The sequence below is a fragment of the Patiria miniata genome, unplaced genomic scaffold (assembly GCF_015706575.1).
Source record: "Patiria miniata isolate m_02_andy unplaced genomic scaffold, ASM1570657v1 HiC_scaffold_7, whole genome shotgun sequence".
In the NCBI taxonomy this organism is placed as follows: domain Eukaryota; kingdom Metazoa; phylum Echinodermata; class Asteroidea; order Valvatida; family Asterinidae; genus Patiria; species Patiria miniata.
The window spans coordinates 30,721,260-30,748,911 of NW_024037074.1; the positions used below are offsets into that span (position 1 = coordinate 30,721,260).

At 42.1% G+C, this 27,652-nt stretch overlaps 1 protein-coding gene across 6 annotated transcripts in view; it reads left to right on the forward strand.

The window, feature by feature from the left end:
* Positions 1-3,447: 3,447 nt before the first annotated feature.
* The window catches only part of LOC119744583 (myosin-9-like), a 61,349-nt gene continuing 37,144 nt past the window's right edge, over positions 3,448-27,652 (forward strand). For all 6 annotated transcript variants that reach the window (XM_038220582.1, XM_038220579.1, XM_038220581.1 and 3 more), the window contains exons 1-7: positions 3,448-3,683; positions 11,133-11,386; positions 19,890-20,041; positions 22,452-22,710; positions 24,003-24,086; positions 25,077-25,174; positions 26,491-26,635. In XM_038220582.1, coding sequence (XP_038076510.1) covers positions 11,162-11,386; positions 19,890-20,041; positions 22,452-22,710; positions 24,003-24,086; positions 25,077-25,174; positions 26,491-26,635 — 963 coding nt within the window. In that variant the 5' untranslated portion in view covers positions 3,448-3,683; positions 11,133-11,161. The remainder of the gene's footprint in view (positions 3,684-11,132; positions 11,387-19,889; positions 20,042-22,451; positions 22,711-24,002; positions 24,087-25,076; positions 25,175-26,490; positions 26,636-27,652) is intronic.

A 27,652-nucleotide genomic window follows, 5' to 3' on the forward strand; every position in this document is an offset into this window, starting at 1 on the left:
CTTTGAACAGTGGAACACCAACGGTTGCAGGAAATTTTGAAAAGGCGGTCATCTTGAAAAAAAAAAAAAAAAAAAAAAAAAACCCGCTTCCTCCCTTTTTTCAAAAACCCCGGACGAGAAACTATTTTTTTTTTTACTCTGCCTAATATTTGGAGTTTACTTTGACGAGTCTATATATCGGCGCCCGGAGAGTGGACAACTAAAAATCTGAAATTCCCAGTACTAGCAGACATATATGGGTTGAGCGTATTGCATGCAGAAAGCAAAATCTCAGATCCAATTGCGCTGATGGAAAATTTTGGGTCGTGTGATGGACCAAACGAGAACAACTTAAAATGTCAAATTTTTTAACGCTTTTACTAAAACCAGAACTTCTCAAATTTTCTACGAATTTTCTATTTGTTAACCCGAAAGTAGTTTTTTTTAAGACACGACATAATATTGCATCCCTCCGTACACGATGAGATCTTCCACTTGGAGTAGGCCCTATGAAGCCCCAAAACTGGACAACTCCATTTTCCCATTTGCTGATACTGTGTAAAATGGGGCAAAAAATAATAATTTGATTGCTAAAGTTCCTAAATTTATTCTCGAATTCAGGAGAAAGCGTCATAGATTTAAAAACTTAACCCCTCCCCCTTTATATCAACCCCCCTGTATTCTGAAAGCTAGATCCGCCCCTGAGTGGACAAAAGCATCTAAACATTCCACAGTTATGAAATATTTCCCCCGAATACAGTCCAAGTGTATTCATATTTCTGTTTGTAGTCAGGGCAAGCGTGTAGCCACTACGCAACCGATTAGTCAACGGACGAGTTATATGGTCTGAAAAAGAAACCATGCACATTTTATTCAACCAATTTTTTTTTTTGCCGTTAGAAAACTTTCCCTTTTTTTCGTTTGTCCGCTTTCGGTCCACGACCAAAATAATATCCACCCGGCACTGAATAGGAGATTTGGATCTCTGCAATACGTTCAACCCAATTGTCTGTCTATTGGCTTTTGAGAATTGTCCACTTTTGGGCATCGAGAGAGTCGTCAAAGTAAAATCCAAATTTCTAGCAAAAAATTTGACATTATTTTGAAGAAAAAAAAAGGGTGACGCGACTATATACTAATATTGCAGAAATTTGGTTGTCCCTTTTGAGGGCTTCAGATCGTATAGCCAGCAGAAAATGGGAAATTATATTGGGTTGTCCACTTTTGGAGCTTCGTAAAGTTCTGCTGGTGGAAATTTGAGATTTATTTGTTTTTGTGCATTTATTATTATTATTATTTTATTACATTGTTAGTATTTTTCTTTTATAGTTGCCTGTCCATTTTTGGGGCGCTCCGAGTGTCGTCAAAGTAAAATCCAAATTTCTGCTGGCAGAAACAGGAAGGCGTGACTTAAAAAAATAAACATCTAAAATTCTGCCAGCAAAAAAACCGGGAAAATGTCCACTTTTGGGGTGTGCCAAAAGAGTCGTGGAGCTAAAATACAAATTTCTGCTAGCAGAAGATTAAAAATAACATGGGTGGCGAGACTTAACAAAAAACCCTAAAAACTCGCTTTAGCAGAAAATGGGAACATTATTGAGTTGCCTTCTTTTAGGTCTTCATACATGACATTCATGCTATTTTTTTCTAATGCAACAGTATTTTCTTATGTAAAGTTATAGTTTGGGTGAGTTTCCTTTCTTTATAATTTTAAACTAAGGACTTATCGAGGATATATCTCTAAATTTATGATTCCTTTAAAATCGTAATGTACCAAAAGTAGGATTAGTCCATGACTAACTGAATGTTTGTATTAATTATTGCTTGCATCACATGTCATAAGACCTAGACATAATGACGTCCGACACACTTTGTTTTGGCGCTTTTTTATATGTGAACCAGATGAGGACGACAGCCAATCCTACCTGGCTCCCATAGCAACACGTGCATGTAAACAAAGCGTGACGTCATTATGTCTTAGGTCTTTTCAAATTGGCAATTTAATGATTCTAAAAAATATTCAGAATAAATGTCGCATGGCAAAGTAACAATAATGCGGAGAAGCCTGGCATAGCTATTTGTTTTAAACTTGATCGTTGAGACCACTTATACAGTATTTATTTTATTTTTTTAAAACCGAGGTTTTTCTCGGCGATATTTTCTGTGCTAAGAATGTTTTGGAATTAGAAAATATGACGTAACAAGTTGAAAGGGGAGGGGATCGTCACTAGATGAGATCGTCACGAGGAGAAAAATCCCAATTGAAAAATCACGACCCCCCCCCCCAAAAAATGGCAATCGTTCAATCGTTTTGCACTGCATATTTCTTATATTTCTTCATCTTTTGGATTGTACAAAACAACTTTTAAGGGGATTTGAAAGAGAACAAATATCGTTTAGTGTCGACAATCTCGAGAACTGTGCGGGGGGATAGATATCGGGGTCCCCCTTCCCCAAGAAACCAGTACAATCAGTGTTGTATAGGTATTTTGTTGGTCTTTTGTTTCTATTTGCTTGCCTCGTTTCAGGTCCCTTCCGTAAATGAATCCCAGAGGCATTGTGTCCTGGGGGGACCGGGGACCGGGGACATCCCCCCTCCCCGTTTTGAAGGATGGGGGACACAACTTCAAATGCCCCCGGCCCCCAGATTTTTGAACTCGTACGTGTGTCTCATTATTTTACAGGGCCCTGTGTACTACTACAATGTATCTTTCATTTGCTGTCTCAGATCGCACCATGCCACATTTTCGGGGCCCTTAATATAAATGGGCCCGAACCCCACGCATATAGCTCAGAGTAGCTGATTCAATTACTCCAACCTCGATTAAATGATGTTTAAATGATTATCTTTTGCCAACAAAAATAGGTCATAGTGGTCAGAAATCGCCTCAGATCGCACCACCAAGAGCGCAGTTAGAATCACTTTTTTTCGGGGCCCCGAACCCACGCCGAAAGGGCTTCGCGCTAGCTTGGCGCTCGCATTGCTGGTGAAGGTATCCCCCCACTTTTGAGAAGCGGTTGACGCCCCTGCTCAGAGGCCATTCTATTCTGCGCATGCGGTGAGCAGTAAGTTCAATTGGGATGATCTCCCGTGGTTTCAGCTCAGCAGCTTTCATGTTTTGTTTTTCAACGGGAAAACTGATGACACGAACAAGTTCATTGGGATTTAGCATTTTAGTGCGCAGCGCAAGCTTCCGGATTAAAGGACGGAAGCATCCATCCCACCAAAGGGGGGGAGTCTAACAATTGATTTGGTTTACAATTTTGTATCTCACAATGATCGCACAGAAAAAATATATATTTCAGGTATTAAAATAGAATAAATGTAATCAATCATATTAGATAAAATATGCATGGGTTTTGATATTCGTAAAATCAATTCCGTCATTTATACTACAAACACCTACGTGAATAATCGTTCAGTCCTTGCAATTTAACCCACATGACCCAGATAGCGTCCTTAGCTCCGATCCGTTAGTAGTACATTGTGTACGTACGTACACACACATGCATGAAATACGCGTTACGTGCGGTACATTTGTTTACACGTAAATGCCAAAAATGATCGTGAAACTTTGCAAGCTGAATTAAACTACAACTTTAGGAATCATGAACCAAATTAATCACGACATTGTTCTCTAATCTGAGATGTCAATCTGCACTGATGTAGACGCGATGATGCTGTGAAGCAAGGGTTGAATTCCGTAAGTACAACAGGTGGAAATGTTGAATTGCTGAAGCGAAACGAAAATGTGATACTGATAGTAAAATGGAAACTCCATTCACTACCCCAAAACTGTGTAATAAACAGTTCAAGTTTACTTCTGTATGTATAATGTAGTGTTGCCCCATTTTTTAAGGCCGCGCCTACCATTTCAAATTAATCACAGCCATGTACTCAAATGCAATTAAACTAACTACAACTTGGAACGATCTACCAAGTTATGTTGTGAATGCCAAGACCACAAATTCTTTCAAACATGAGCTCGACGTAGCTCTACTGAGTGGAGCGTTGAATTACGGGTACCCCTCCATACCAACGCTCCACCGATTTGCCATACTTTGGTGACACCGTCACAGTAGCATAGTCACAAACCCACGCGAGGACAAAAAGACCCCAAAAAACGGTAAAGAGAATACAAATGAGAGAGACAGTTATCCTGGATTGATCTATACATTCTTGACATTCCATGAGACCCCTTATATTGTTCCCAAACAGCGAAAAATTTGAAAAAAAACAGCAAAATAGTCTGAAAACTTACAGCTCAATGTGTTTGCAGGGAGGCTCAGTTCTTGAATCGACTTGTCGAATGAGGGCGTCTGACGTGACGTCACCGTCGTTGCTCGATCGCGAAGAAAAACAAGTCGCGCTTTATCAACGACTGTTTCGTGTAATAATACGTGCTCCGATCCGCGCCGCGCCGTACGACAGTATGGGCTTTGAACACACCCAAGGAGCACGTATCATTACACAAAACAGTCGTTGATAAAGCGCGACTTGTTTTTCTTCAATCGAGCAACGACGGTGACGTCACGTCAGACGCCCTCATTCGACAAGTCGATTCAAGAACTGAGCCTCCCTGCAAACACATTGAGCTGTAAGTTTTCAGACTATTTTGCTGTTTTTTTCCAAATTTTTCGCTGTTTGGGAACAATATAAGGGGTCTCATGGAATGTCAAGAATGTATAGATCAATCCAGGATAACTGTCTCTCTCATTTGTATTCTCTTTACCGTTTTTTTGGGGTCTTTTTGTCCTCGCGTGGGTTTGTGACTATGCTACTGTGACGGTGTCACCAAAGTATGGCAAATCGGTGGAGCGTTGGTATGGAGGGGTACCCGTAATTCAACGCTCCACTCAGTAGAGCTAAGCTCGACGAGTACTGGAAGAGATATGGGGTCATAAAGGCTTATAAAGCCTAATACTTATTCCCATTAAATCGTAAGTGTAAGTACACTTACTTTCAAACATGAGCTCGACGTTGATTCATTTGGGAAATATGGGAAAGATTCCCAAATACTAGCTAGGCCATTCACTTGTCACTGTGCACAATCTGTATAGCTGCACAATCGCCTATGGTGGGGCTATCACGTGCAGGTAACGCTGTCATGGTGCTGGTTGATTACTAAATTTTGAAGTGCGCATGGGTGGAAAGTTGGCCGATATTTATCTTGTCTAGTTGTGTTTTAAGGCTTTCAGTGTGGGTTGGTTTTTCGTAGCGTCAGGTAGGAGGTTCCATTCGGGGATTGGGAAAGATTTCCATATATACGAAGTTCACTCAACACCCTGTGTACAAACCCTATGAGATTGTGTTTTCTAAGAAAATGCTTGTATTTTCTCACTGCTCAAATTGACTTTGATGACATGAAATTGCTATCTGGGGGCTTGTTAGTCAATACAGAGGAAAATAGTGAACTTCGTATATGGAAATCTTTCCGGGGATTGTCCATGGGTATAGCGAGTGGAGATAGTTGTTTTTGTTTGACTGGATGCGTTGCAGATTTAAAGTGCTATTGGTTTGTCTGGTAGTACGTCTGGTGGTTGGCTGGTCACTGGGTATATGAATTTGCAGGTGGGAGATATTACTCGGAATTATACCGTGAATTTCTTTGTAGATGGTGCATAGTCGAGCTCTGTTGCGTCTTTCTTCCAAAGGGTCCCAGCCTAGCTCTTTGAGCATTGCAGTGACGCTCGATGAGTAACTGTAGTCCCTCAGGACGAACCTGGCTGCTCGTCTCTGAACTTTTTCAAGCTGATGGTGTTCGATTGGTGGGGGTCCCATATGACTTGACAATATTCCAGAGGTGGTCGAACAAGTGCCCTATATGCTATTTCTTTGGTGTGTTTATCACAGCTGGATAATGTTCTTTTGAGTAGACCAAGGGTTCTGTTTGCTTTGACTGCAATTTGGTTTATGTGTCTATTCCAAGTCATATCAGAAGTAAGTTCAACTCCCAAGTATGTGTGATGATCGACTTCGCTAAGTAGGCCTATATCATCACCCATCGTGTACTGGTTGGAGTTTGGTTTCCGTTTATGTGTCACTCGCATGGAGAAGCATTTGGACCGATTAAAACCCATTTGCCAGATAGATTCCCAAGTACATAGGTGGTCGATGTCCATTTGCAGGATTTTAGAGTCCTCAGGAGACTTTATTTCCCGATACAGAATGCAGTCATCAGCAAAAAGTCTGACGCATGATGACAGATGATAGTTCGTTCGGCAGGTCGTTGATGTAGACCAAAAATAACAAGGGCCCTAGCACTGTTCCCTGTGGGACCCCCGACACAACTGGCGATGGTTGTGAAGATTCGCCATCAACGACCACCTTCTGGTGTCGTTTGGTGAGAAAGCAGTCAATCCAAGTATGAATGTTGTTCCGGATTCCTAAATGATTATGTTTGGCCAGAAGTCTGTGATGAGGAACAGTATCAAAGGCTTTGCTGAAATCCATGATGATGAGATCCATTTGACTGCGTTTATCTAAGGTTATTTGTAGATCGTTGACCAAAGCTGACAGTTGTGTTTCACAGGACCTGCCTTTTCTAAAACCATGTTGTTGGTCGGCTAGAATCCCATGCTGTTCAAAGTGACCCATGATATGGCCATGAATAATGTGTTCAAGGATCTTGCAGATAATCGATGTTAAAGAAACTGGGCGATAATTTGCAGGATCAGACCGGTCATTTTTTTGTGGATAGGCATGATATTTGCAGTCAACCAGTCGGAAGGCAAAGTTCCTGTCAAGAATATGAGACTGACTGGTCTGAAAATTTCTAAGTGTTTTCTCAGTAAATACTTCAATATTTCCCTGCTAATGTTGACTTTTCAGGACATATTTTCACTTTCTGATGGCTGATTGGTCACTGAAGGGAAAAAATAGTGATGGCCAGATATGGGAATATTTCCGTCTTATGGAGCCCTCTCCATAACCAACATCTGATTATGTGAGCAATGCAAATTTATGCAACTGACGAAAATTAAGACATGTCTGTCTGATGAACTATGAAATGATGTATTTTGTACAATGAATGCTACGGTGTGGTCAACCTGAAACAGATGGTATGAGTTGGATTGGTCCCTCCTAGTAGTGGTGGGAGAAATCAGTGATTTCAAAATCCGGTTATCCTAATGTTTGCAAACCGAATAAGGTTTGTCTGATTTCTCCGAAAGTTCCCATCCAGCTCACACAGTCATGCTGACAAAAAGTGACAAGTGAGGTGTCGCATGCCATATGCCCATTCCACGATGATTGTGTATAGTTTGCAGGATTCAACATGTTCAATGACCACTGGGCCTTTACAAAATCACTCCAGAACTGTAATGTTGAAAAAAATGGGTGGGAACTCTCTGATCAGACAAATGGGCAGGCTATTCATATACCAAGAAGACCACAAGCAAGCAGTGTTGTAGTCGAGACCGGATAGTCCGAGACCAAGACCTGAAGTTTCGAGACCGAGACCAGCCCCTTCAAGGCGGACCAAGACCGAGACCGATATGGTCCGCGACCGAGACCACGGATAATAAATAACAATAATCTCAATAAAAAACAAGACACATAATTACAGCTGAACAGTCTGTCCTTGAGATGATGATATTGATGGGGATGTGAAGGAAGTGATTGAAAGCTAGGAATCACTTGTACCTGCTTGTGTCATGCGAGTGATCTTCAAGTATATGCTTCATACCTTGAATTAAAACATGACAACAGAATTTTTATTGTCACAATCAATTTAAAAAAAAAATGAAAACCACTCCATATACCGTTGCCAGTTGCCACTTATTAAAAAATATTTTTTTAAAAATATTTTTCAACTACTATAAAGTATAAATCTGATTAAGAAATTGTAACTAGGAGTACGACAAGTTTTACTTATTTTTTTGCAGTATTGAAACTTGAGAAAAGCAAAAAGTTAAAGGTGGATGTTTCATGTGTTATAGGAACTTGGACCCTAAACTCCAGTCACCCCTTGGTTTCAGTTATGACTGCTAATGGATATTTAAATGCAACTTTAATTTTACATTGGGCCTCCTTGTAAACCTGATTTCCAAAAATTTGGAGCTACATGTAGCTAGAAAATATTGTTTTATTTTTTAAAATTTCCTTCATGGAATATGGACTTGTACATGTAGACCCAAAAGTTGCGAGGTAGTAGCCAGATATGATTTTGATTTTTTCTGACTGGGATTGTGCTTTTTGAGGAATAATGGGGTACTTCAAATGAGCAGCCAGAAAATGGAGCCTCATCATTCACTGGTAAGAGTGGTAACTGGTAAGAGTGTGTGAATTCATTGCTGGAAAATCAGGCAGGGAAAGTTACTCTCTCTCCAAAATACTATCCCAAATTAAAGAGGAGATAGGGGTTGAAAATGTCACTAATTTGAAGCACCTGATTTATTTAAACAATAAAAAAAATACTTAAGTTTATGCCCACAGGGGTGGGCTTAACTAAACAATCCCCGAAAATGGTTGGCCCTTATTGCACAAATTGGTACTTACTTTGCTTTATGTGCGCGACTCAAGTGTCAACATTTTGGCTGGTCTCGACTCGAGACCAGCCAAAATATTGGGACCAAAGGGGACCGAGACCGAGACCACAGCTCCCGAGACCAAGACCAGCAAATAGTGGTCTCGAGACCGAGACCAAGACCAGTCTCGAGACCTACAACACTGCTAGCAAGTGAACGCAGTTATAATTAGAGACCATGGAGCAAATTGGGGGATGTTCCAGTTGTTGTCCTTAGCTTGTGTCACAAACAAAATGGAAGGCCTGCTTTTCTTGCGAGCTGCGAATCAGATGCGAGCCTATGTAATACCAATTTCCGTCCGTCTGTCTGGGCGTCCGTCCGTCCGTCCGTCCGTCCGTCCGCGTTCAGATAAAAATGTTGAAGTTTTTGGTTCTAGTTAACTTGGGGAAAAAATTAAATGCAGTTGTCAAGTATCATCTCTATAACTTCAGTTAGGTTCATATCATTGCAGTTAATTTTATGATTTTATTGAGGAACTTTAATTCAAGAAAATGTTCAAGTTTTTTATTGTTACATACATGTACATGTATACTGGTATAACATGTACCGTACGTGTGTGTATACCGGTATAACATGTACACTATGCATTTTGGGGATGTGCATGAGCTTCTGGTTTGAGCTTTTGGTTTATGGGGTTGGAGTAGGGATGGGGTAGGCATGGTAGGGGAGGGTGGGGTGGGGTGGGTTGGGGGATAGGGTTGGAGTTAAGGTTTGTGTGAGTAGGATGATTAGGGGAGCTAGGATGGGTGGGGCGGGGTGGGGTGGGGAGAGGGGTTGGAATACTGGGTTTGGGTGGGGTGGGGATTTGTAGGGGTGGGGTGGGAACAGGTAGGGAGAGACAGGTAGGGAGAGGATGGGCATGGATGTAGGGGTTGGGTTAGGAGGGGGTTGGGCAGGGGGCGGGATATAGGATCGGAGTAGGGGTTGGGTTGGGGATGGGTAGGGATGGGTTTTAGGGGTTGGATAAGGGGAGGGGGCAGTATATAGGGATTTTATTGAGGAACTTTAATTCAAGAAAATGTTCAAGTTTTTAATTGTTACATACATGTACATGTATACTGGTATAACATGTACCGTACGTGTGTGTATACCGGTATAACATGTACATGTACACTATGCATTTTGGGGATGTGCATGAGCTTCTGGTTTGAGCTTTTGGTTTATGGGGTTGGAGTAGGGATGGGGTAGGGGAGGGTGGGGTGGGGTGGGTTGGGGGATAGGGTTGGAGTTAAGGTTTGTGTGAGTAGGATGAGTAGGGGAGCTAGGATGGGTGGGGCGGGGTGGGGTGGGGAGAGGGGTTGGAATACTGGGTTTGGGTGGGGTGGGGATTTGTAGGGGTGGGGTGGGAACAGGTAGGGAGAGACAGGTAGGGAGAGGATGGGCATGGATGTAGGGGTTGGGTTAGGAGGGGGTTGGGCAGGGGGCGGGATATAGGATCGGAGTAGGGGTTGGGTTGGGGATGGGTTGGGGATGGGTTGTAGGGGTTGGATAAGGGGAGGGGCAGTATATAGGGATCAGAGTAGGGGTTGCATGGGGTCAGGTGGGGATGTATGGGTGGGGGAATGCGGTGGGCGGGATATTGGAATTCGAGTAAGGGTTAGGATGGGGATGTGTAGGGTGGGTAAGGACAGATAGGGGAAGATAGGGTAGGTGGGTGTAGGGGGTTGGGGTATGGGAGGGTACGGGTCAGGGGAGGGGGAAGGAGATAGAGATTGGAGTTTGGGTGGGGTTGGGATGTGTAGGTGATTGGGTGGGGATGGTTAGGGGAGGATGGAATGGGTGTGGGTAGGGGGTTGGGTGGGGGAGGGTTGGGGATGGGGTAAGGTTTTGGCATGGGGTAAGGTTTGGGGGAGGTGGTGATGGTGCTGTGTCTACATGTACATGTATACCCATTCTTGTTCTGCATTTGTGGCGACTACACAACAGTTTTCCCATGGTAATACAAGTATGGTGAGCAGAAGACACTGTTGGGGCTGCAAAAATCCACAACTGGGTCCTAATTACCCTAACAATGGAAAACTCCCCCATAATACAGTGATGGCTAACCTATATACACATGTATTTATTAGGTAATCTGTTGACTTTTTATGTTGACATTTAAAAACTGACCCCTACACCTAGGCACATCAACAAGAATCCTGATCCCCTTCCATCATGCCCATCCCCAACCCTACCTTCAGCCTCCCTTCCTGCCTTGGACAGCGAGCCATGGCGGCTTCGCCGTTCTAGTTTAAGGTTGGTTTCAAATATCCGGTTTCCAAAATCCAAACCGAATATTTTAGTGGAATTCAAACCGAACTTTAAAATATCCCGATTTTAAAATCCCCACCACTTTCCCTCCCCTCCCATCCCACTGCCCCACCCCTGGCTTGTAAAACAAAACTAGCAAATCATTATGAAATACCTTACTTGACTGTAACTTTTGTAAGTGAATAATAGTCTCAAGCATCCTGTGAAATCATGGCACCTGGTGTGCTGTCATTTTCAAGAAAAGCTTCACCTTGGGTAATCATCAGCATTCTAGACTCCAACCAGTCTGAAACGTAGTGTTTAACACCTGCCGAGCACACATTTATTCCCTTAGCAATGATGTTGTGTTGTGTCTGTTCAAATTGTTTTCCTAGATCTGGGACGTTTTCCCTTTTAAGACGACATGCAGCGCACTAGCTCACCAGCGATACGCTACCGTAACCACGGTAACTCCTTGGGGCGAAGTTTCCACGAGGCAAGCTACCAGCCGGACTTGAGGCACTCTTCGCGTTACGCCAATGCTACCTCCCCACTGGCCTACGATGACGAAGATTCGTTGGTCACGGGCTCTGGGCTCGATACGAGCTTTGAGTTGATGTCGGCGACTCAACTGAGGGAACAACTCAGGGTAAGTTATACATGTAGTATGAGAAGTGGTAAGAAAGGCAGGGCTCAAAACTAGTCCTCACAAGTCATCTGCAGTCCTAATTCAAGTCGCAAAGCTATTTCAACGAACAGCGACAAATGCATTCCTTTGTTGTTGTTCTATGTTCATACCAGGTTTTAATTAATAATAATAATAATACCAGAGTCTAAATATTGGCGCACATATCTACCAACAATTACATGTAGGTACTCAAGGTGCTTGTAATCATGTCTATTTTTTTTAAAGACGGGTTGAAGTTTATGAGAATTATGAGACCCATTATGTAGCACCTTTATGAAGGCTATACAAGGTGCTGCGGCGCATATTGCAGCCACTGCCAAAAAACCCCGGGGCAAACCCTTTCTCTTGGCGATGAGTGTTACTGGGTTCTTTAACATGCATTACATAAGACACAGGACCAACAGCTTTACATCCCATCCGAAAGGACGGAGCAATAATGGTAAAGTGCCTTGCTTAAGAGCACAAGGACCATGTTCCCCGTCAGGATTCCAACCCGTGTACCATGGCACCCGAGTCGAACACCGCAACCATTGGACCACAGTCCCCCACATTTTATGGCTGGACAAGTCTTCTTAAATCGAGTCCACTTCACAAAAAGCTAAATTCGGTTCAGCCAAAGCTGGACACATATCTCCGCATCTTCAGTATACATTGCAAGGTCAGCAGCTGTGCAGGGATGTGGTAGTAGAGGGCATCTAAAAAGGTGTTCTAGAGTTTGTGGCTCAACGTCACGATCACACATGGTGTCGTTGGAGGAAATACTGGGGGGGGGGGGGGGGAGGGGGGGGCTAGGGGGGCTTTAGCCCCCCCCCCCAATTTTGTCTAGCCCCCCCCCCCAAAAATTCCATAAAAAAAATTCCATTAATTAGCAAAAAGAAGGAATGTGACGTACATGTGAATGGTCTCCCCCTAAAGAAATTGTCGCGACAAGGGTGCATTTGTAGTTAATGTAGGGAGTCCAAGTGCGCCCTCAGTTGTTGTTCGTCCAAAGTTTGGCAAGGTAATTTGCATAGTGTGACCTTTGTGCTTCCCGCGCAAAGGCAACTTGTAACAAGTTTTCTCCTGTGGGCTTCGAAGAGAGTAGCCTTTAGTCAAGTCCCACGCGCTTACCCGGACACGTGACGCACCCCGGATGCTGACACGTAAAAAGACTAGGACGAGCGGCGTAGCCGCGAGGGCCTTTACCATCTCAGGGAGAACGCTTATGTTTTTCTTTACATTTGTCTACCAATTTGGTAGACATGCATACATTACCCGTTGTGAATTGACCAATGAAAATGCAGAAATACTAACGTAAATCATGCAGCCGTCGTCTGGCGCCAGACAGCCATGGCGCGCTTACTGTTGCTGGTAACTGCAAACCACAGATGATTGGTTTATATTGCTTGATTTATATTACGTGAATAAATGAATTAGTGATTAGTTCCACGAGATAGTAAAGGCCCTCTCGGCTTTTATTTGCCGCTCGTGCAAGTCTTTTTTACGTGCCAGCATCCAGGGTGCGTTATGTGTCCGGATGGTCCGGGTATAGGCGCGTGGGACTAAAGGCTATGAACAGAGAAGACCAACGTATATTTTGTCTAGAAAATTCTCTCGTTTTTGTAGGGAGCATGGCAACTGCCATGCTCCTGAGATATATCACTGTGGTAGGTTAATTTCATAGAAGATTCCCTGTGAGTATTCCCTGTTTTATCAGCATTTTGTGAGGGAAATTGCGTATTTTCAGGATGAGAGTTGAGACATGATTCATTGCATTTTAGGTTTGTACTTTGATGTGTAGCGTATTTACCTATGTGTTGAACTTTGACACACACGTTGTATTTATTTTGACATTTTATTGTGCACACAGGCTTGAATGCTTGAAGTGTTGTAATGTAAGAATAAATGTATTGTAGTTAGGAAATCATAGTCGTCACATCATCATAATTGTATATTTTGTTTGAACACTCGTCCGCTTTAGTTAGAGGACCGTTCCTCCTTCCTTCCCCCTTAATTGACGTGGGAGCTGGTTCACTTCATCAATATAGTGTGCCTGATTGAAGGATTTTATTGGCGCTCCCAATTGAAAATATGGCACGAGCAACCCCCCCCCCCCCCCCCCCACCTTTTAATTTTCGGAGGCCTAAGTGTCTGGAGAATATAAACAGTCTACATTTCAGCATGCCTCCCTGAAAAAAATATCTGGATCCGCCCTGCTGGCCCCCCAAAAATATTGGCTCTAGAACCGCACCTGTCAGGTAGATGGAGTACCTGGCTCCAATGCACACCCCCTTTTTTTTGTAACCACCGTCAATGATTGTTTTCTTTCGATTGACACCATTTTTCACAGAATCATTTCAAAGGGCATTTGGAACCAGCCCTGCCTTGACCTTGAGCAGGGTGTTTCTCAGTAAATAAAATGGTACAATTTCTGGGCAGTCCTATGTGCCTTTGTGGGTGCAACCCTGCAAAAAAAATCCCATAGACACTAGTGCTCAATGCGCATACAGTCGGCTCCCGTTAGGCCTATAGCGAAAACCACGGGACCGACCAAAATGTTCGTTGTATCCGAATTTCGTAATATCCGATACAATGTTTCCCGTCCATTGTTCACCTTGAATTATATTGTGCACGCTTGTGAACGTACATAATGTACCCAATGACTTTTTCTGTTTGAAAACAATTAAGAACATGCTCTAGCTATGATGTGATTGGTCAAATAAAAAATAATGTTTAAAATGTATCATTGTGTAAAGTGAAAAAAAATGTTTAATGTACGAAACGAAAATAAAATCAACACTAGAGGTTCGCGTTTGTTGTTAGAGAGTGGTCAGGCAGAGCATTTAAAAAAAACACTGTCCATCCCAATAAATTATTTTGTTGAAAAATGCATCTTTAACGGTGTGCTAAATTTCCATAAACATTTTATGTACACATACAAGTTATATCTAGCTTGATGACGTCATTATTTAAAAAAACGGGAAGTGAATACTGATTTAGTTCGGAGTTGATAAATGTTTATTGTGAAGTTAAGTAACGTATGAAAATATGGAAAATATAACTGTATGTATTTATAACACCTAACATCCGGTTTCATGACGTCACTAGTATTTGGAAGCAAAAGGTTAACATAAATTGTTATGAAATTGTTATTTGGGCTACGAAGATATACGACATGGATCAAATGATAGAATTCAATTTAAAATATGATCATTTTCAAATTCTCATTGACGTAACTTCCGGTCTGATGACGTCATGAATTTGAAACCTTGCTAAGTTATCTGTGGCTAATCAAAGAATATCAAGGGGTGATTTGGTAAAATTGGAACCGATGTTCTTCAGGTAAAAGAAAACAAACACAATTTTATGTGCTGCTAGGGGGCGCCTTCTCGGATTATGACGTCATCACACTGTTTTTTGTGACTTGCATTTCTCACTAAACACTTGCATAATATATGTCTGTAGTAAAATGCTTCCGCTTTGGCGTTATATTCAGTTTTCATTGCACTTCCGGTAACACCGGTAGTAAAGGTCAAGCGGTTTTGTGTCTGGGAACAAGAAATGTTTCTCACAGCATAGTTTACAACCTCACGAAAAAACAAACACGATACTCTATTTAGTTCAAAAGATATAGCACAAACTGTTTTGTCAAATTTTGCCCTTAAACATGTTAAAGCGCTTGTAATTTGATACCTGATGACGTCATGATGACGTAACAAAATGTATAACATTTTCGTAACATGGTACAAGTTCACACAAGTTTTTGTGATTGTACCGTAAACCGTTCGGAAGAAATTTTGCTTTGTTTTTATTTCAGGCTCACGTCTTCATTTTGAATTCACCTAACTTTGACCTTCCGGTAGACCCAGAAGTAAAGGTCAAGCGAGTTTACGTACACGACAAAAAATGTAAAGCAATTATTGGTCCATCTCAATGCACAATACAAACATCATTGATTATTTAGTTACGAGATAGCTTAACGTATTTCGTGCTGGTGCTCAAATGAATAAGTTTTTTAATAAGACAATTTTGGCAAAGTTTTGATTATAAATATTTTTTTGGGAGGGGGGAGTAATTTACGGGAGGTTGTGAATAATTTTGAATGAAATTACGTTTTGGAGAATTTTGGGATAGTCTAAGATTGTTTATTATATTTTGGATTTGTAATGGGGTGCTTTGTAATTTTTGTTTAACCTTACATTTTTTTAAATGAGAGAGGGTAAATTATGTTTTTTTTAATTTCCAATTTTTTATAAGGGGTTCTATTTGGGGGAGGGGGATTAATTTTATTTGCTCCGGGTAATAGGGTGGGGGTTCATTATTTTTATTTGAGTCGGGATTCAAATCTCTTTTTTGAAAATGAGGTGGCTCTGAAAAGAGCCGTTTGGTTTGATTTATCTGGAAGGTGATATTACACCTTGAAGAAGTCCGTTATCTTCCGCTGCGACATCTTGTCTTGCTGCCTACTGGAGAGGTACTGCAGGATTGCAGCGGCGTGATCATAGACATCGTCGTCCATGTCGGGCCGGCTGCAGAGATAGTCTCGAACCTGGTGCATTAGGCTCAGGCAGTCGGTGACATTTCTTGGCCGTTGTTCCTCCGTTGGCGGCTCCTCCTCGTCTTCTAGTTCTTCTTCAACTGCACCAGCTCTCTCGGCCGTCACGCTCTCCGCTATCTGCTCTTCGGTGGGTTCTTCCGTACAGTCTATGACGGAATCGGACTGTACGTACTGGTTGAAGGACGCAGGAAGCTTGATGTGCTGGGCCAATCTGCTCCAGATGTTGTCTGGCCGATCTTGACTGGCTTGGGCTTGATCTTGCTCTGGCACTTGACCTTCGGGATCTTGATCTTGACCTTCGGGACCTTGACTTGCAGTGACGAACCCCGCCTTGGCAAAACAGCGGGCAATACCATCCGCCTTGACATTTCTCCATGCCAAGTCGGTCATGTCGATGGCCTCCTTCACGTTGACTGGTTTAGGAGTGATACCGGAATCATAGCTCTGAAGTAGATGTTGCAGAAGCTGACGGCGGTAGTTCACCTTAAAGTTCATGATGACACCCTGGTCCATGGGCTGTAGGTGTGACGTGGTGTTGGGAGGGAGGAACACGAGGGTGACGGCTTCAAGATTCTGGACATGCGGATGGGCCGCGCAGTTGTCGACGAACATCAAAACTTTGCGTTGCCGTCTAGCAAACCGACGGTCAAGACGACAGATCCACTCGGTGAACAGCTCCGAAACCATCCAGGCCTTGCGGTTCGTACGGTACGTCACCGGGAGGTAGTTGACGTTCTTGAAGCAACGTGGGCTATGAAATTTCCCGATGACGACCGGCTTCAGCTTCTCGGACCCGTCCATGTTAGCGCAAAGCAGGACGGTGACCCGGTCCTTGCTCTGCTTGCCGCCGTGACACTGTTCGCCCTTGAAAGCCATGGTCTTGTCAGGAGTCAGGCGGAAGAACAGGCCAGTTTCATCTGCATTGAAGATGTCCTTGGGCTCGAAACCACGAAGAAGACCAGGGAGGGTGACCTTCACCCAGTCGTCAACTACGCCACGGTCCACGCTCTTGCTCTCCCCGCATACCCGCTTGAACATGATGCCATGGCGCTCCTTGAACCGGGACAGCCAGCCAGCACTTGCGGAAAATGTGTTGTGGCCCAACAACTTCGCCAACTGGTCGGCCTTTTCACGGAGAAGGGGACCGCTGATAGGCAAATTCTTGGACCGGTTGCCTTTGAACCAACGAAGAAGGGCTTCCTCGACATCCTCAAACGTCGCATTCCGGAATCGCTGCCGTGAAGGTTCGAATTTCGAAAGTTCGAACTTTGCCTTGATGTCTTGCTTGTTCTTCAGGACTGTCGACAAGGTGCTTGGAACGATTCCAAACTCCCGTGCGATGTCTCCCTTCTTGCGTCCTGCTTCAGTAGCTTTGATGATTTCCATTTTTGTTGTGAGGGACAGCCCCTTACGCTTAACCTTGATCGAAGTCATGATGTATCAGTAGTCAGCTCAGAAGTATCAGTAGTCAGCTCAGAATCACTTGTCATATGATCACTTGTCATATTCTACACCCCTTATATCCAATATCTGCCGGCAGAATTAGGTACAAATTGGAAAAGCCCATTCACAAAGGTCACGTCTTGGATGAATGTCACAATGGGGATGTGCAAGTGGTGCGGATGAATGGCACTCGTCTTTGCAACACTGTGATAACAGGCCTAACCGCAGCGCAAGATTAATGACTGTGCGCCGGCAAACCGATCAGTACCTCCATCTGAATACATCTACGTCGGCAACATGAAACTACATTTGTACTCACACAAGAGACACCTACCCGGTACTGATGACTAATACTGCTTTCAAATTGAACGAAAAAAGCCGTGAGCCAGGATTACCTTTCATTATAAATGGGTCGCTAACAATGGATTTTTACGCAACCGGGTCGCAAAAACCTTTCGCTTTAACAGGAATTTCGTACTGTCCGTTTTCGTCTCAAAAAACGATCCCTCCACAACATGGCAAAATAGCGCCACTTTCGAGCCCAATAACATCCAAAATGCTCAGAATTGGAAGCCCCAAGTCCGGGCCAGAGGTTCATTACCATATCTCTTTAATTCCCCAATTTTATGGCTCTCAAAACTCTCTAATAATATAGAATATTTTGAGGGTATAACTTTTATTCATGAGCTCGGCGGACGGATTTTTGGCCTATTTACCGGCGTGCAACCTATAAGTACCACATGTTAAGGAACAGATATGGTAGTACAAAGGTCGCCGTCTTATCTTTCGATCAAGATTAACTCGCCCAGACTTCAGTCAAGTGCTGATAAACATCTTTAAGGCTTTTGCAATGTACACATGACCACATTCTCATTTGTACTTTGCGGGTACAAAGTTAAACATCTTTCTGGTGGGTCTCATCCATGTCTTTGTTTACTGACAAGTTTAATAGTGGCCTATTAACCAACTTCAACAGTTTGATAGTGCTTGTAGTACCAGTCATGCCAGTCATTGACATACTTTATTTTCAGGCAAGGTAACACAGTGTCTGTCCTTTTCATTAAACACCGGTAAATGGGTCATTCCACCAGGTTGGGACACGGTGCATGTTACATCCAAATATTTGGTTATATTATTAAAATTATCAATGCATTCTAAACAATTGCTCAACATAATATTTGTCTTAGGATGTTTCAATACTTGAGAAAGTTTGAAATCATTTGAAAGTACTTTGACAAAAATATGAGCAAAAATGTATTAATTCGGACGTAACATTGACACTGTGTGTCAATGTTACATCCAAATATTTTCTTTTTTTTGGCCATTTTTTACACGTACATATGACGTATGTAAAATATTACCCAAACTGACTTTGCATATTTACAACTGGATACCTAAGCACCAAGAAAAGCTTTTGTTATGGTATAGTCAGGGTTCAAATATAGCAGAAACAATAGGCCTACATGTACCTCAAGTGTGGATGTAACAGTGCAAAAATCACTCAATGGAAGTGTGACATTTGGGTCTTACACCATGTAAATGTTATGTCCACACAACCAAGCTATCATTTCTGCTCCATTTGATACCTGAGTACCATAACTAAAGCTTTTCTTATTGTGTTGCATGTATAGTAAGAAGTACGCAAAGTGAATTTGGGTAATGTTTCACACAATTTTATAAAAAGGTATAAATGTCATGTTTGGTCGTAACACTGACACGGTGTAAATGTTACATCCCAAATGAAATTTTTTGTCATATTTTTTGCAAAATACATTGAAGTGATTTCAAACTTTCTGCAGTGGTGAAACACCCAACAACAAATATAATGTAGGGCAACTTCTAGCAAGGCATTCATGCTTTTCTTAATATGGTCATATGTCACACATTGTTCCCCAACCCGGTGGAATGACCCAATTATAGGCTGAAACCCATCCGCCAAACTCATGAATAAAAGTTATACCCTCAAATTATATGAGAGAGTTCTGAGAGCCATAAAATTGGGGAATGGAAGAGATATGGCAATGAACCTCTGGCCCGGACTTGGGGCTTCCAATTCTGAGCATTTTGGATGCAAATGGGCTCAAAAGTGGCACTATTTAAAGACGAAGGGTTGGGGGGGGGTGGGGGATTCTGTGCCCCTCTCCCCCCCCCCCCCCCCCGGCCCTTTTAGGGTTAATACCTACAGTTTCAGATTTCATTCACAGAAATGTTGATTTTGATGTTGATGTTGTGTAATTTGAACTCCAAGGAAGTAATTATTATGCAAATACATCATATCTCCAAAATGGGAGGGATTATGAAGCTCTGTTATACATGTATTAATGAAAGCTTGCATAGTGGGCTTTCCAACCATGTATACATGTATAATAACTCAATTTCACTTTTTTGCGACATTATACCTTTTTTTGTGGAACCAGTCACAATTACAGCAAAAGCAAATGTTGCAGTCCCTTCAAGCTGTTTTTTTTTTTAATTTTGCTTTAGAGGGAACAACAGAGAAGACGAGACAAAGAGAAAGAGGTGGACAGTCTGAAGCGATCCACTAACAGCCTGATGGGCAAACAGACCCCACACAGCGCCGGCACGAAGACACAAGATAATCCCATTAATGGCCATGACTCAGACAGCGGCATCAGGTAGATATTATTAGATAGGATTGTCCTAGTCTATTTGATCAATTCGCACGGTTCTATCTGAACTTTTTTTCTCAATGGCCAGCCATGCAACTGAAATGGATTCTTTAATAACTAGCCCGCGGGCATTTTCACAAGCATGTATGTTATTTTCTTTTATGAGAGTGTCTCATAAACAACAATGTGCAAACATTGTAAGACGTGTATTCTGAGGCAATCTTGTCAGTGTTTTTAATAAACAGATCTAATAATTTAACCCTAAAACACTTTATAAAGTTAGACACAAATTGATACAGGTTTGCTTTATGAATTTAATGATATATTTCTTCCTGTATTCTCATCTTTGACGTAGCCAAATAATTGTTGACTCACCAGCGGGGCTACTTAACCCTGCGCAGTGTTTACAAAAAAACTTTGCAACAACTCGTCAACTGCTGCCCTTTGGGCAGCAGGTACTTTCCCGCACTACGCAAGACCCTATTCATAGCAATACAACAAAAAGCCACGTGCCAGACAGTGTCCAGACAGTTGCCAGACAGTGCGCTGGAAAGGTAATTGACTGGCGGCTGTGGTATGCAGTTATGAAGGGAGATGGCTGTGTCAAGTTACAGGTCTTTGTTGATGTTTCAATGGGACTTGGCAGGAGGCCTGGTCGAAAGTTTGTTGACACGGCCTGGGTGTAGCCCTGGCTGCAAAGTTTATTGAACCAGCTGATTTGGCAAGGGTTGAATGGGGATTAGATAGGAGGTGAACGTTATTGGCCCTAAACATTTTTTTTTATTCAACAAATTCGGTTACCTGGGGCCCAAAGGGCAGCAGGTCACTCTGTGCCAGGTTAAGGAATAGTTTGACTCTAGAGCCCACTGCTGTTTTGACTAGCATTTGGCTAGCGGACTACCGCAAAAATTGAACCCTAAACTTGACCCATATTGGTACAACTCTCGTTTTTCAGTTCTTAAGGTGTTTTTTTTTTGATTAAAATGTAACTTCTCCACCCTAAAGTGCTCTTCTTTTAATTCTAATGACTCTATCTTTTGTAATTTTGAAATAACTTTCGCTTACAGAAATGTGAATTTCTTACGTAGTTTTCAGTTGATGCCATGCGAATCAACGCGGCTTTGCGCATTCACGGTGCATTCCCATCCTGTATTTTTTGTGTTGTGTTTTGTTGTCTTCATCATCGTTTTACCAAAAATTGCCCTAAAAAACATCAACACCCTGCCCTCTATCTAGGACGCTCCTTGTTTGTTTATCATTGGTAACTTTAGTTAGTTGAGTTACGGACCCTGTTTTTTGTTGTTGAAACAGTGTCCATAACACACCCCCCCCCCCCCCCCTTTGCCAGCATCTCCAACGTAGCAAAAGTTGGGATTGTTCCCATGAGCGGAAAGCACCCCTCATTTTTGCCTCTATTTGCAACTTTAAAATTGACAAAATTCACTGTATAAAATGTATGTATAAATATATGTATCGTGCCCAACCTTCTTGTTTTAACCTCTGTTTTACACTAACTTCAAACATTCATTTCTATAATACCCGCAGTACTACTAGGAAAAATCATTGTGTTAATTATAGAACAACCTCATTGTCCAAAAATAGTGTTTTCCAACATGGAACTTTATATTGGGATAGTCTGGGTGACTCTTTTATTAAAATCATCACCCACTCTCTATTTTTGCTAGAAAACTAAAAACTCACTTTTTTAATTGCATACTTAAAAATGTAATAGGGATAATAACGGCCTTGATTACTGTCACACTGGTGTCTGTGCTCTGTCTTTCCATGTATGTCTGTCACTTGTCTGTCTGTCCATAGGCTGGGGAACAAAAGCTGATGCTTCACCCCAGACCTAGATGTTGCCATTTAGTCAAAGTTCACCATTATATCAATTGTAATTATATACATGTATGTATTGTCAATTTAAAGAAGTTGTGGAATGCTCGATGACATTTCCGTCATTTTTCGGGTATATGTAGCCTAAGGTGTGATGAAATAAAAACGACTATTGTGTCTGTCATGAAATGAGTACAAAAGGTACTTTTGAGAGCTGTTTTTCAGGTCCTGTTTCGACCCGAACATGCAATTTGTGTAAAAGTCGTCGTTGGGGGCAGCAAACAAAACATAGTAAATCGTGACATAATAAACAGGACTCGTTTGTACTACGCTGCATTGGACGCTACGCTACAAATTGCACGTTCGGGTCGAAACAGAACCTAACAGCTCTCAAAAGTACCTTTTGTACTCATTTCATGACAGACACAATAGTCGTTTTTATTTCATCACACCTTAGGCTACATATACCCAAAAAATTACGGAAATGTCTTTGAGCATTCCACAACCTCTTTAATTATGTAACATTATGTATCATACTTTATGGCAGCATTGAAATAATGTATTATTAAATTGTTCACAGCCACACCCTGTCCAACTCACAAGGCCAAGCCAAGACCTCCCCCCGCCCACTCCACTCCTCACCCCTCCTCCACATCGACGTGGATGCCAGCCCCTCCCGCCGCGGTGCCAGGACCCCCGCCCCTCACTCTGCCGAGGAACCCTGGAGTATGTCCTCCACCTCGGGGGCTCTCAAGAATCTTCAAGACGGGATGTATGAGAGCGAGCAGAGACGGCTGGCGTTGGTGGAGAAACTGCGAGAGGCTCATGAGACGCTTCAGGTGTGTTCCTTGTTTGACGTCGCAAAATGCAAAGCAATTGAGTGCAATAGACCATTATCATGTTGAGGCGATCTATATTCTTTCCCATATCAATGTCACCAAAGCAAGGCTGGAAGGAAAAATAGTCTGGTTCCATTTTGCACAAAACATTATCATTCAGTACTGTTTATTAGATACAGGGAACATGACTGAAATGGTAGCAGCAAGATAAAGGTCTATGCTGTATTTTGCTGATTTTCAAATGAACCACAAAAAGGGAAACTGATATGGTGCATAATGATACTTTCCAAAGTTGAACAAAGAAATTGACTGGAGCAGGGTTTGAACCTGCGACCTCCGGATTGCCGTTCCAGAGCTCTACCAACTGAACTATCCAGACACAAGTTTGCAGTTTTCCCAATTTAATTTGTCAATATCTTTGTTCAAGGGCGTATATGCCATGTAGCCAGGGATCCCGCCAAAATTTAAAAATGCTTGCAACAAAGCACAGATTATTTTTTTTATACAAACACTTGTTTTTGCTATACAAAATTTAACAATGCAAGGTATTTACTGTACAAAATCGGTCATTGTTTGTGGCTAGTCTGAACATTGTCTAAAAAAAAAACACACTTTTGATCCTAAATATCTCTGTTGTTTACATGTAAACAAGGCATGACAAATACCATGGAGCGAGTTTCTTCAGCTTTGTGCAAGAGGGTGAGATTTAAACGCCATACAAAAAAATATTCACTTTCAGAATCTGCCACTTTCGACTTGGCGTCATCCAATGTCGATACAGCGCTGGAGACGGTGGCGGAAGGCGCGAGCTGCAGCCGAAAGCTTCTGAAGGAATGCAGGATCACCCCTGATGTCATTGCACACCTCCTCGATCGTTTGGCGCAACACACGATCAAGGAGGTGTGCAATGACATCAGGGGTGATCCTGCATTCCTTCAGAAGCTTTCAGCCACAGCAGGTGCCTTCCGCCACCGTCTCCAGCGCTACATCAACATTCTGAAAGTGAGTATTTTTTTGTATGGTGTTTAAATCTCACCATCTTGTACAAAGCTGATGAAAGTCGCTCCATACAATTTGCCATGCCTTGTTTACATGATCTTCAATTTTGGTTTAATTCCATTGGTAAACAACAGAGTTATTTACATGTATTTACATCAAAAGTAGGACATGTTTTGTTTTGACACGTAGTATATTTCTAGTGAGTTAATTTTAGTGAAGTGCCGTACAACAACAAAAAGAACATCACACCAACGGTTTTTTTTCTAATTGGTGGATATTTTTTTGTTGTTCAGCGACAGACTGAAAGATTGTGTGATAGCGAAGCCAAGCTGAACGACAGCCACTACACCATTGAAAGTCTCTCCACAACGAATGAGGTACTTTTTACTTGAATTTAATAGAATTCTCCAATCTCCATTGGGAAACAGAATTCGGCTGGTGTTATATAAAAAAAAATACAAGGGTTTTGAATTTTTGAACTCCTTCTATTGATTGATTTTATTTAAATGATGTGGCAGTGGTAAAATTTGTTTAGTTTGTGTACCCCGGGCACTTAACACTTGCTTAGTGCCAAAACTCTGCCAAACTTATGAAATCAATTCACATTTTTAGCAACAAAAATGTTGAAAACCAACTGTTCAATCATGACTACCATTCAAAAAATTTGTCACTTGAAATTTTCATTCTATGGACGGATCCATTAATTTTTTAAAGGGGTGCTTCACCCTCTTTTTGGAGTCGATTTTCGAATAAATTCTTTAGAAAAAAAATTATTTTGTGAGTTTGTAATGACAAACTTTTTCTAAACAAGGAAATATTTCAGACTCCGTACAAAAAAATTATTTGTAATTTTGAAAAGATGGAAATACAGGTAAATTGTTTTCAAGGAAACACACCCTTGACAGCAAATGGTGTGGGCTATACATGTACACGTGGCATCAATGCGGCGTGCATTGCGTGCTAGTGCTTTGTTCTTTTCTTGTGAGATAATTTGCACATTTTTATTAAACATTTCAAGGTAAATTTTTTCAATATTTGAATGTGGAATTTGTTTTCTACTTATTATTGGCAAAGTAAATGAGACTAGTAGTCAAATAAAATTCTGTATCGTGAAATATCGTCATATCGAACAGGCTTATATGGTAGGTTTAAAATGTACCATTATCCGCATCCATCCCCCTAGCCAGTTAAAACGGCCGAGCACATATTTATTCCCTTAGTCATGATAACTTTGGGCATAAACAACTGTAGTCCGAGCGTGTCGTTTAAAGGAAAATTTGTCATCCATTTCTGAATTTAATGGAAACAGACTGCTTCTATGAGGGGTCTATTGACGGATGATAGTACAATTTTTGACTCTATTCCAGGACTTGCACAAGAAAGTTGCCGGGCTTCAGCGGGAGAAAGACAGGACAGTGGAAGGCCGACAAGAGATCATTCATCAGAACGACAAATTACAACAAAGGTTTGTATTATTTTGTTGCTATTGGCTGACTGCATGAAAAACCAAGGCCGCACTCGGGTTGATCTTTTGACGACATAGAACTATCGGAGACTGACTTTTCAGGATCAAGCTGCGTCTGAGCTTCGACCATCGGGAACATGTCAGTTGCCAATTTTTTTGCGACCTGAGTGTAATTGCGAAGATATTAACCCATTACTGCCAGGTTTTTACTCCTCACTGCACAGGTTTATACGCATCACTGCACAGGAGCCTCTGCACAGCAGTGGCAGTAGCAGTAATGGCACTGCACAGTAGCAGCTGCTTAGCAGCTTCCCACAGTATCAACACTAAAAATATCTACAGTTGCAAAAGTAGAAATATTTCAACTTCTGCGCCACGACGGAATGTGTTTCCGACAGGTGGGAATCAAATGCAGTGGACCTTTCTGAAGTTAAGACGTCATTGGCACATCGGAATCATCTTATTTCATGGTGTAGCCAATCAGCGTGCGGCAAAAATCATTGAATGAACAGACTTGGCCGTGGAAGATCGTTTGATTGTTATCAGCATGCGCACTGCCATTTTGAAGACGTTACATGATCTCGTCTATGCTGAGCTATCGTCGCCGCGTCGTGGGTGACGTGAGCATGGTTGAGATTATTTTGTATCGAGATGTAGCTTGTTCCACGGGAATCACATGATCTCTCAGTTTTGCGACTTGAGCATTACTTTTCTGCTTGCTGTTCTGTCGCGGTTCCGTCACGGCGCAAGCAAATCGCAGGTCGACCTGAGGCCGCCCTAAGACATGTCTCACAAAGAGTCATTTGTTTTAACATGATTTACAATTAAAGGCAGTTGTAATAAGTCTGTTTGAACCATAAAAGTGTGTAGGGAAAAATGTTTTTCCCACTGCATCACGCCTACAGTGTCACAGACGCTGATTGAAAACAAACCATCAAAGTTTTCCGTCAAACAGTTTTTCTGAAGAATGTAAATAAACACAATCCCCCAAGTTATAATTTTTTGAGTAGGAAAAAAGCCCAGAAACTTTTTATTTTTTGACCTTTTTTTTTCAATTCTGGGGACACATGTTGAGGGTTTAAAAAACGATTTTAAGAAGATTTTTTGTTTACACGTTTTGTGTTTTGTGTGATGTGGAAGAACAGGGGCCGTACTAAAGAAGTTACAAAGGAAGTTTTTTGTTCACGCTGTACTGGTTTTTTTTGTTAAGTGGAAAATCAGTGGCCCTAATCAAATAAATATTTTCTGTGCACATTTTAAACTTCAAAACCAACCATATTTCATCGTGAGTGGTATATTTTTGGGGGTCCTTTCAGGGTTGATGACCTGTACCAAGAATTGAAACGGACCAAGTTGTCTCAGGAAAGCCTGCAGGCCGAGCAGCGCAAGCGAGATCAGATCGTCGAGCAGACCTCCAAGGCCTTGGATATGATGGAAGAAGAGAACAAGAATTTCCAACAGGTAACCAAAAAAACATTAAAAATACACATGTATGGGCTCCGTGCGCCAACGAAAGGGGGCGCCCTTTTACCTTTTACAACGACGTCCCATGGGCGGGACATTTAGCTGGTTGACGCGCACCGTTCCTTGTGTGTGACGCACGTACACCAGGGGATTTGTACTATGTACACGCAGTGGTAGGGCCGACCTACGCGTCACGGCAAAATTGCAGTCAGGCAAGATGGCGTCGGTTGGTCACCCCCAACTGTACTTTCTTTGCCTGTGAGGGGGTACTTCCAACTGCGCATGCACATAATGATATGGGTCACAGGTCATTCGGGATAATCGAACGCCCATCGAAGGCGCGTGAACGCGCAGGGAGGCGGGTGCACGACGCTTGCGTGTTAATTACGAGCAGAACGGGTATTCGCGTAACATCGCGTAACATCACATCAGCGATTTTACTCTGAATGACATTTGACCTAGACTAATACCGAACTGGCTTATTCTGCAAATACAGCATTGTTAAAGTTGCGTTCCCCGTGCTATTTTTTTTAGTATCGTTCCGAAAAATAGATTCCTTTTCTAAATTGCTCTTTTTATGAAGCAATACAAAAGTTATTCATTTTTGAATGAGACATCGACCAAATCAAATCGGCCCTTGTGTATTTATTGAATTATTACTTTACAATTTTGAAGCAATACTTCTGACAATAATTCTGTTCTTGCGGGATACGCTCTTTGCTGCCCCATAATCAGTATTGATAGTGTACAGATTGGAGCTAGTCTGTTGGACTAGGGGCTAGACGTTGTTATGGTTTGATAAGCGATAACCCGTCACCGCGAAGGGGCATTATCACGACCAAATATCACTCATGAACCCTTTGGAACAACGTCTAGGGAAACTTGTATCGGTTGTGTAATGCGCGTGCACCTGTTTTGCCTAATATGTGCAGCGCGCATTCAGAACATTTCATTGTACAGTCGGCTCCCGTTATAGCGAAAACGGCTAGAACGAAATTCCGGTTATTACAAACA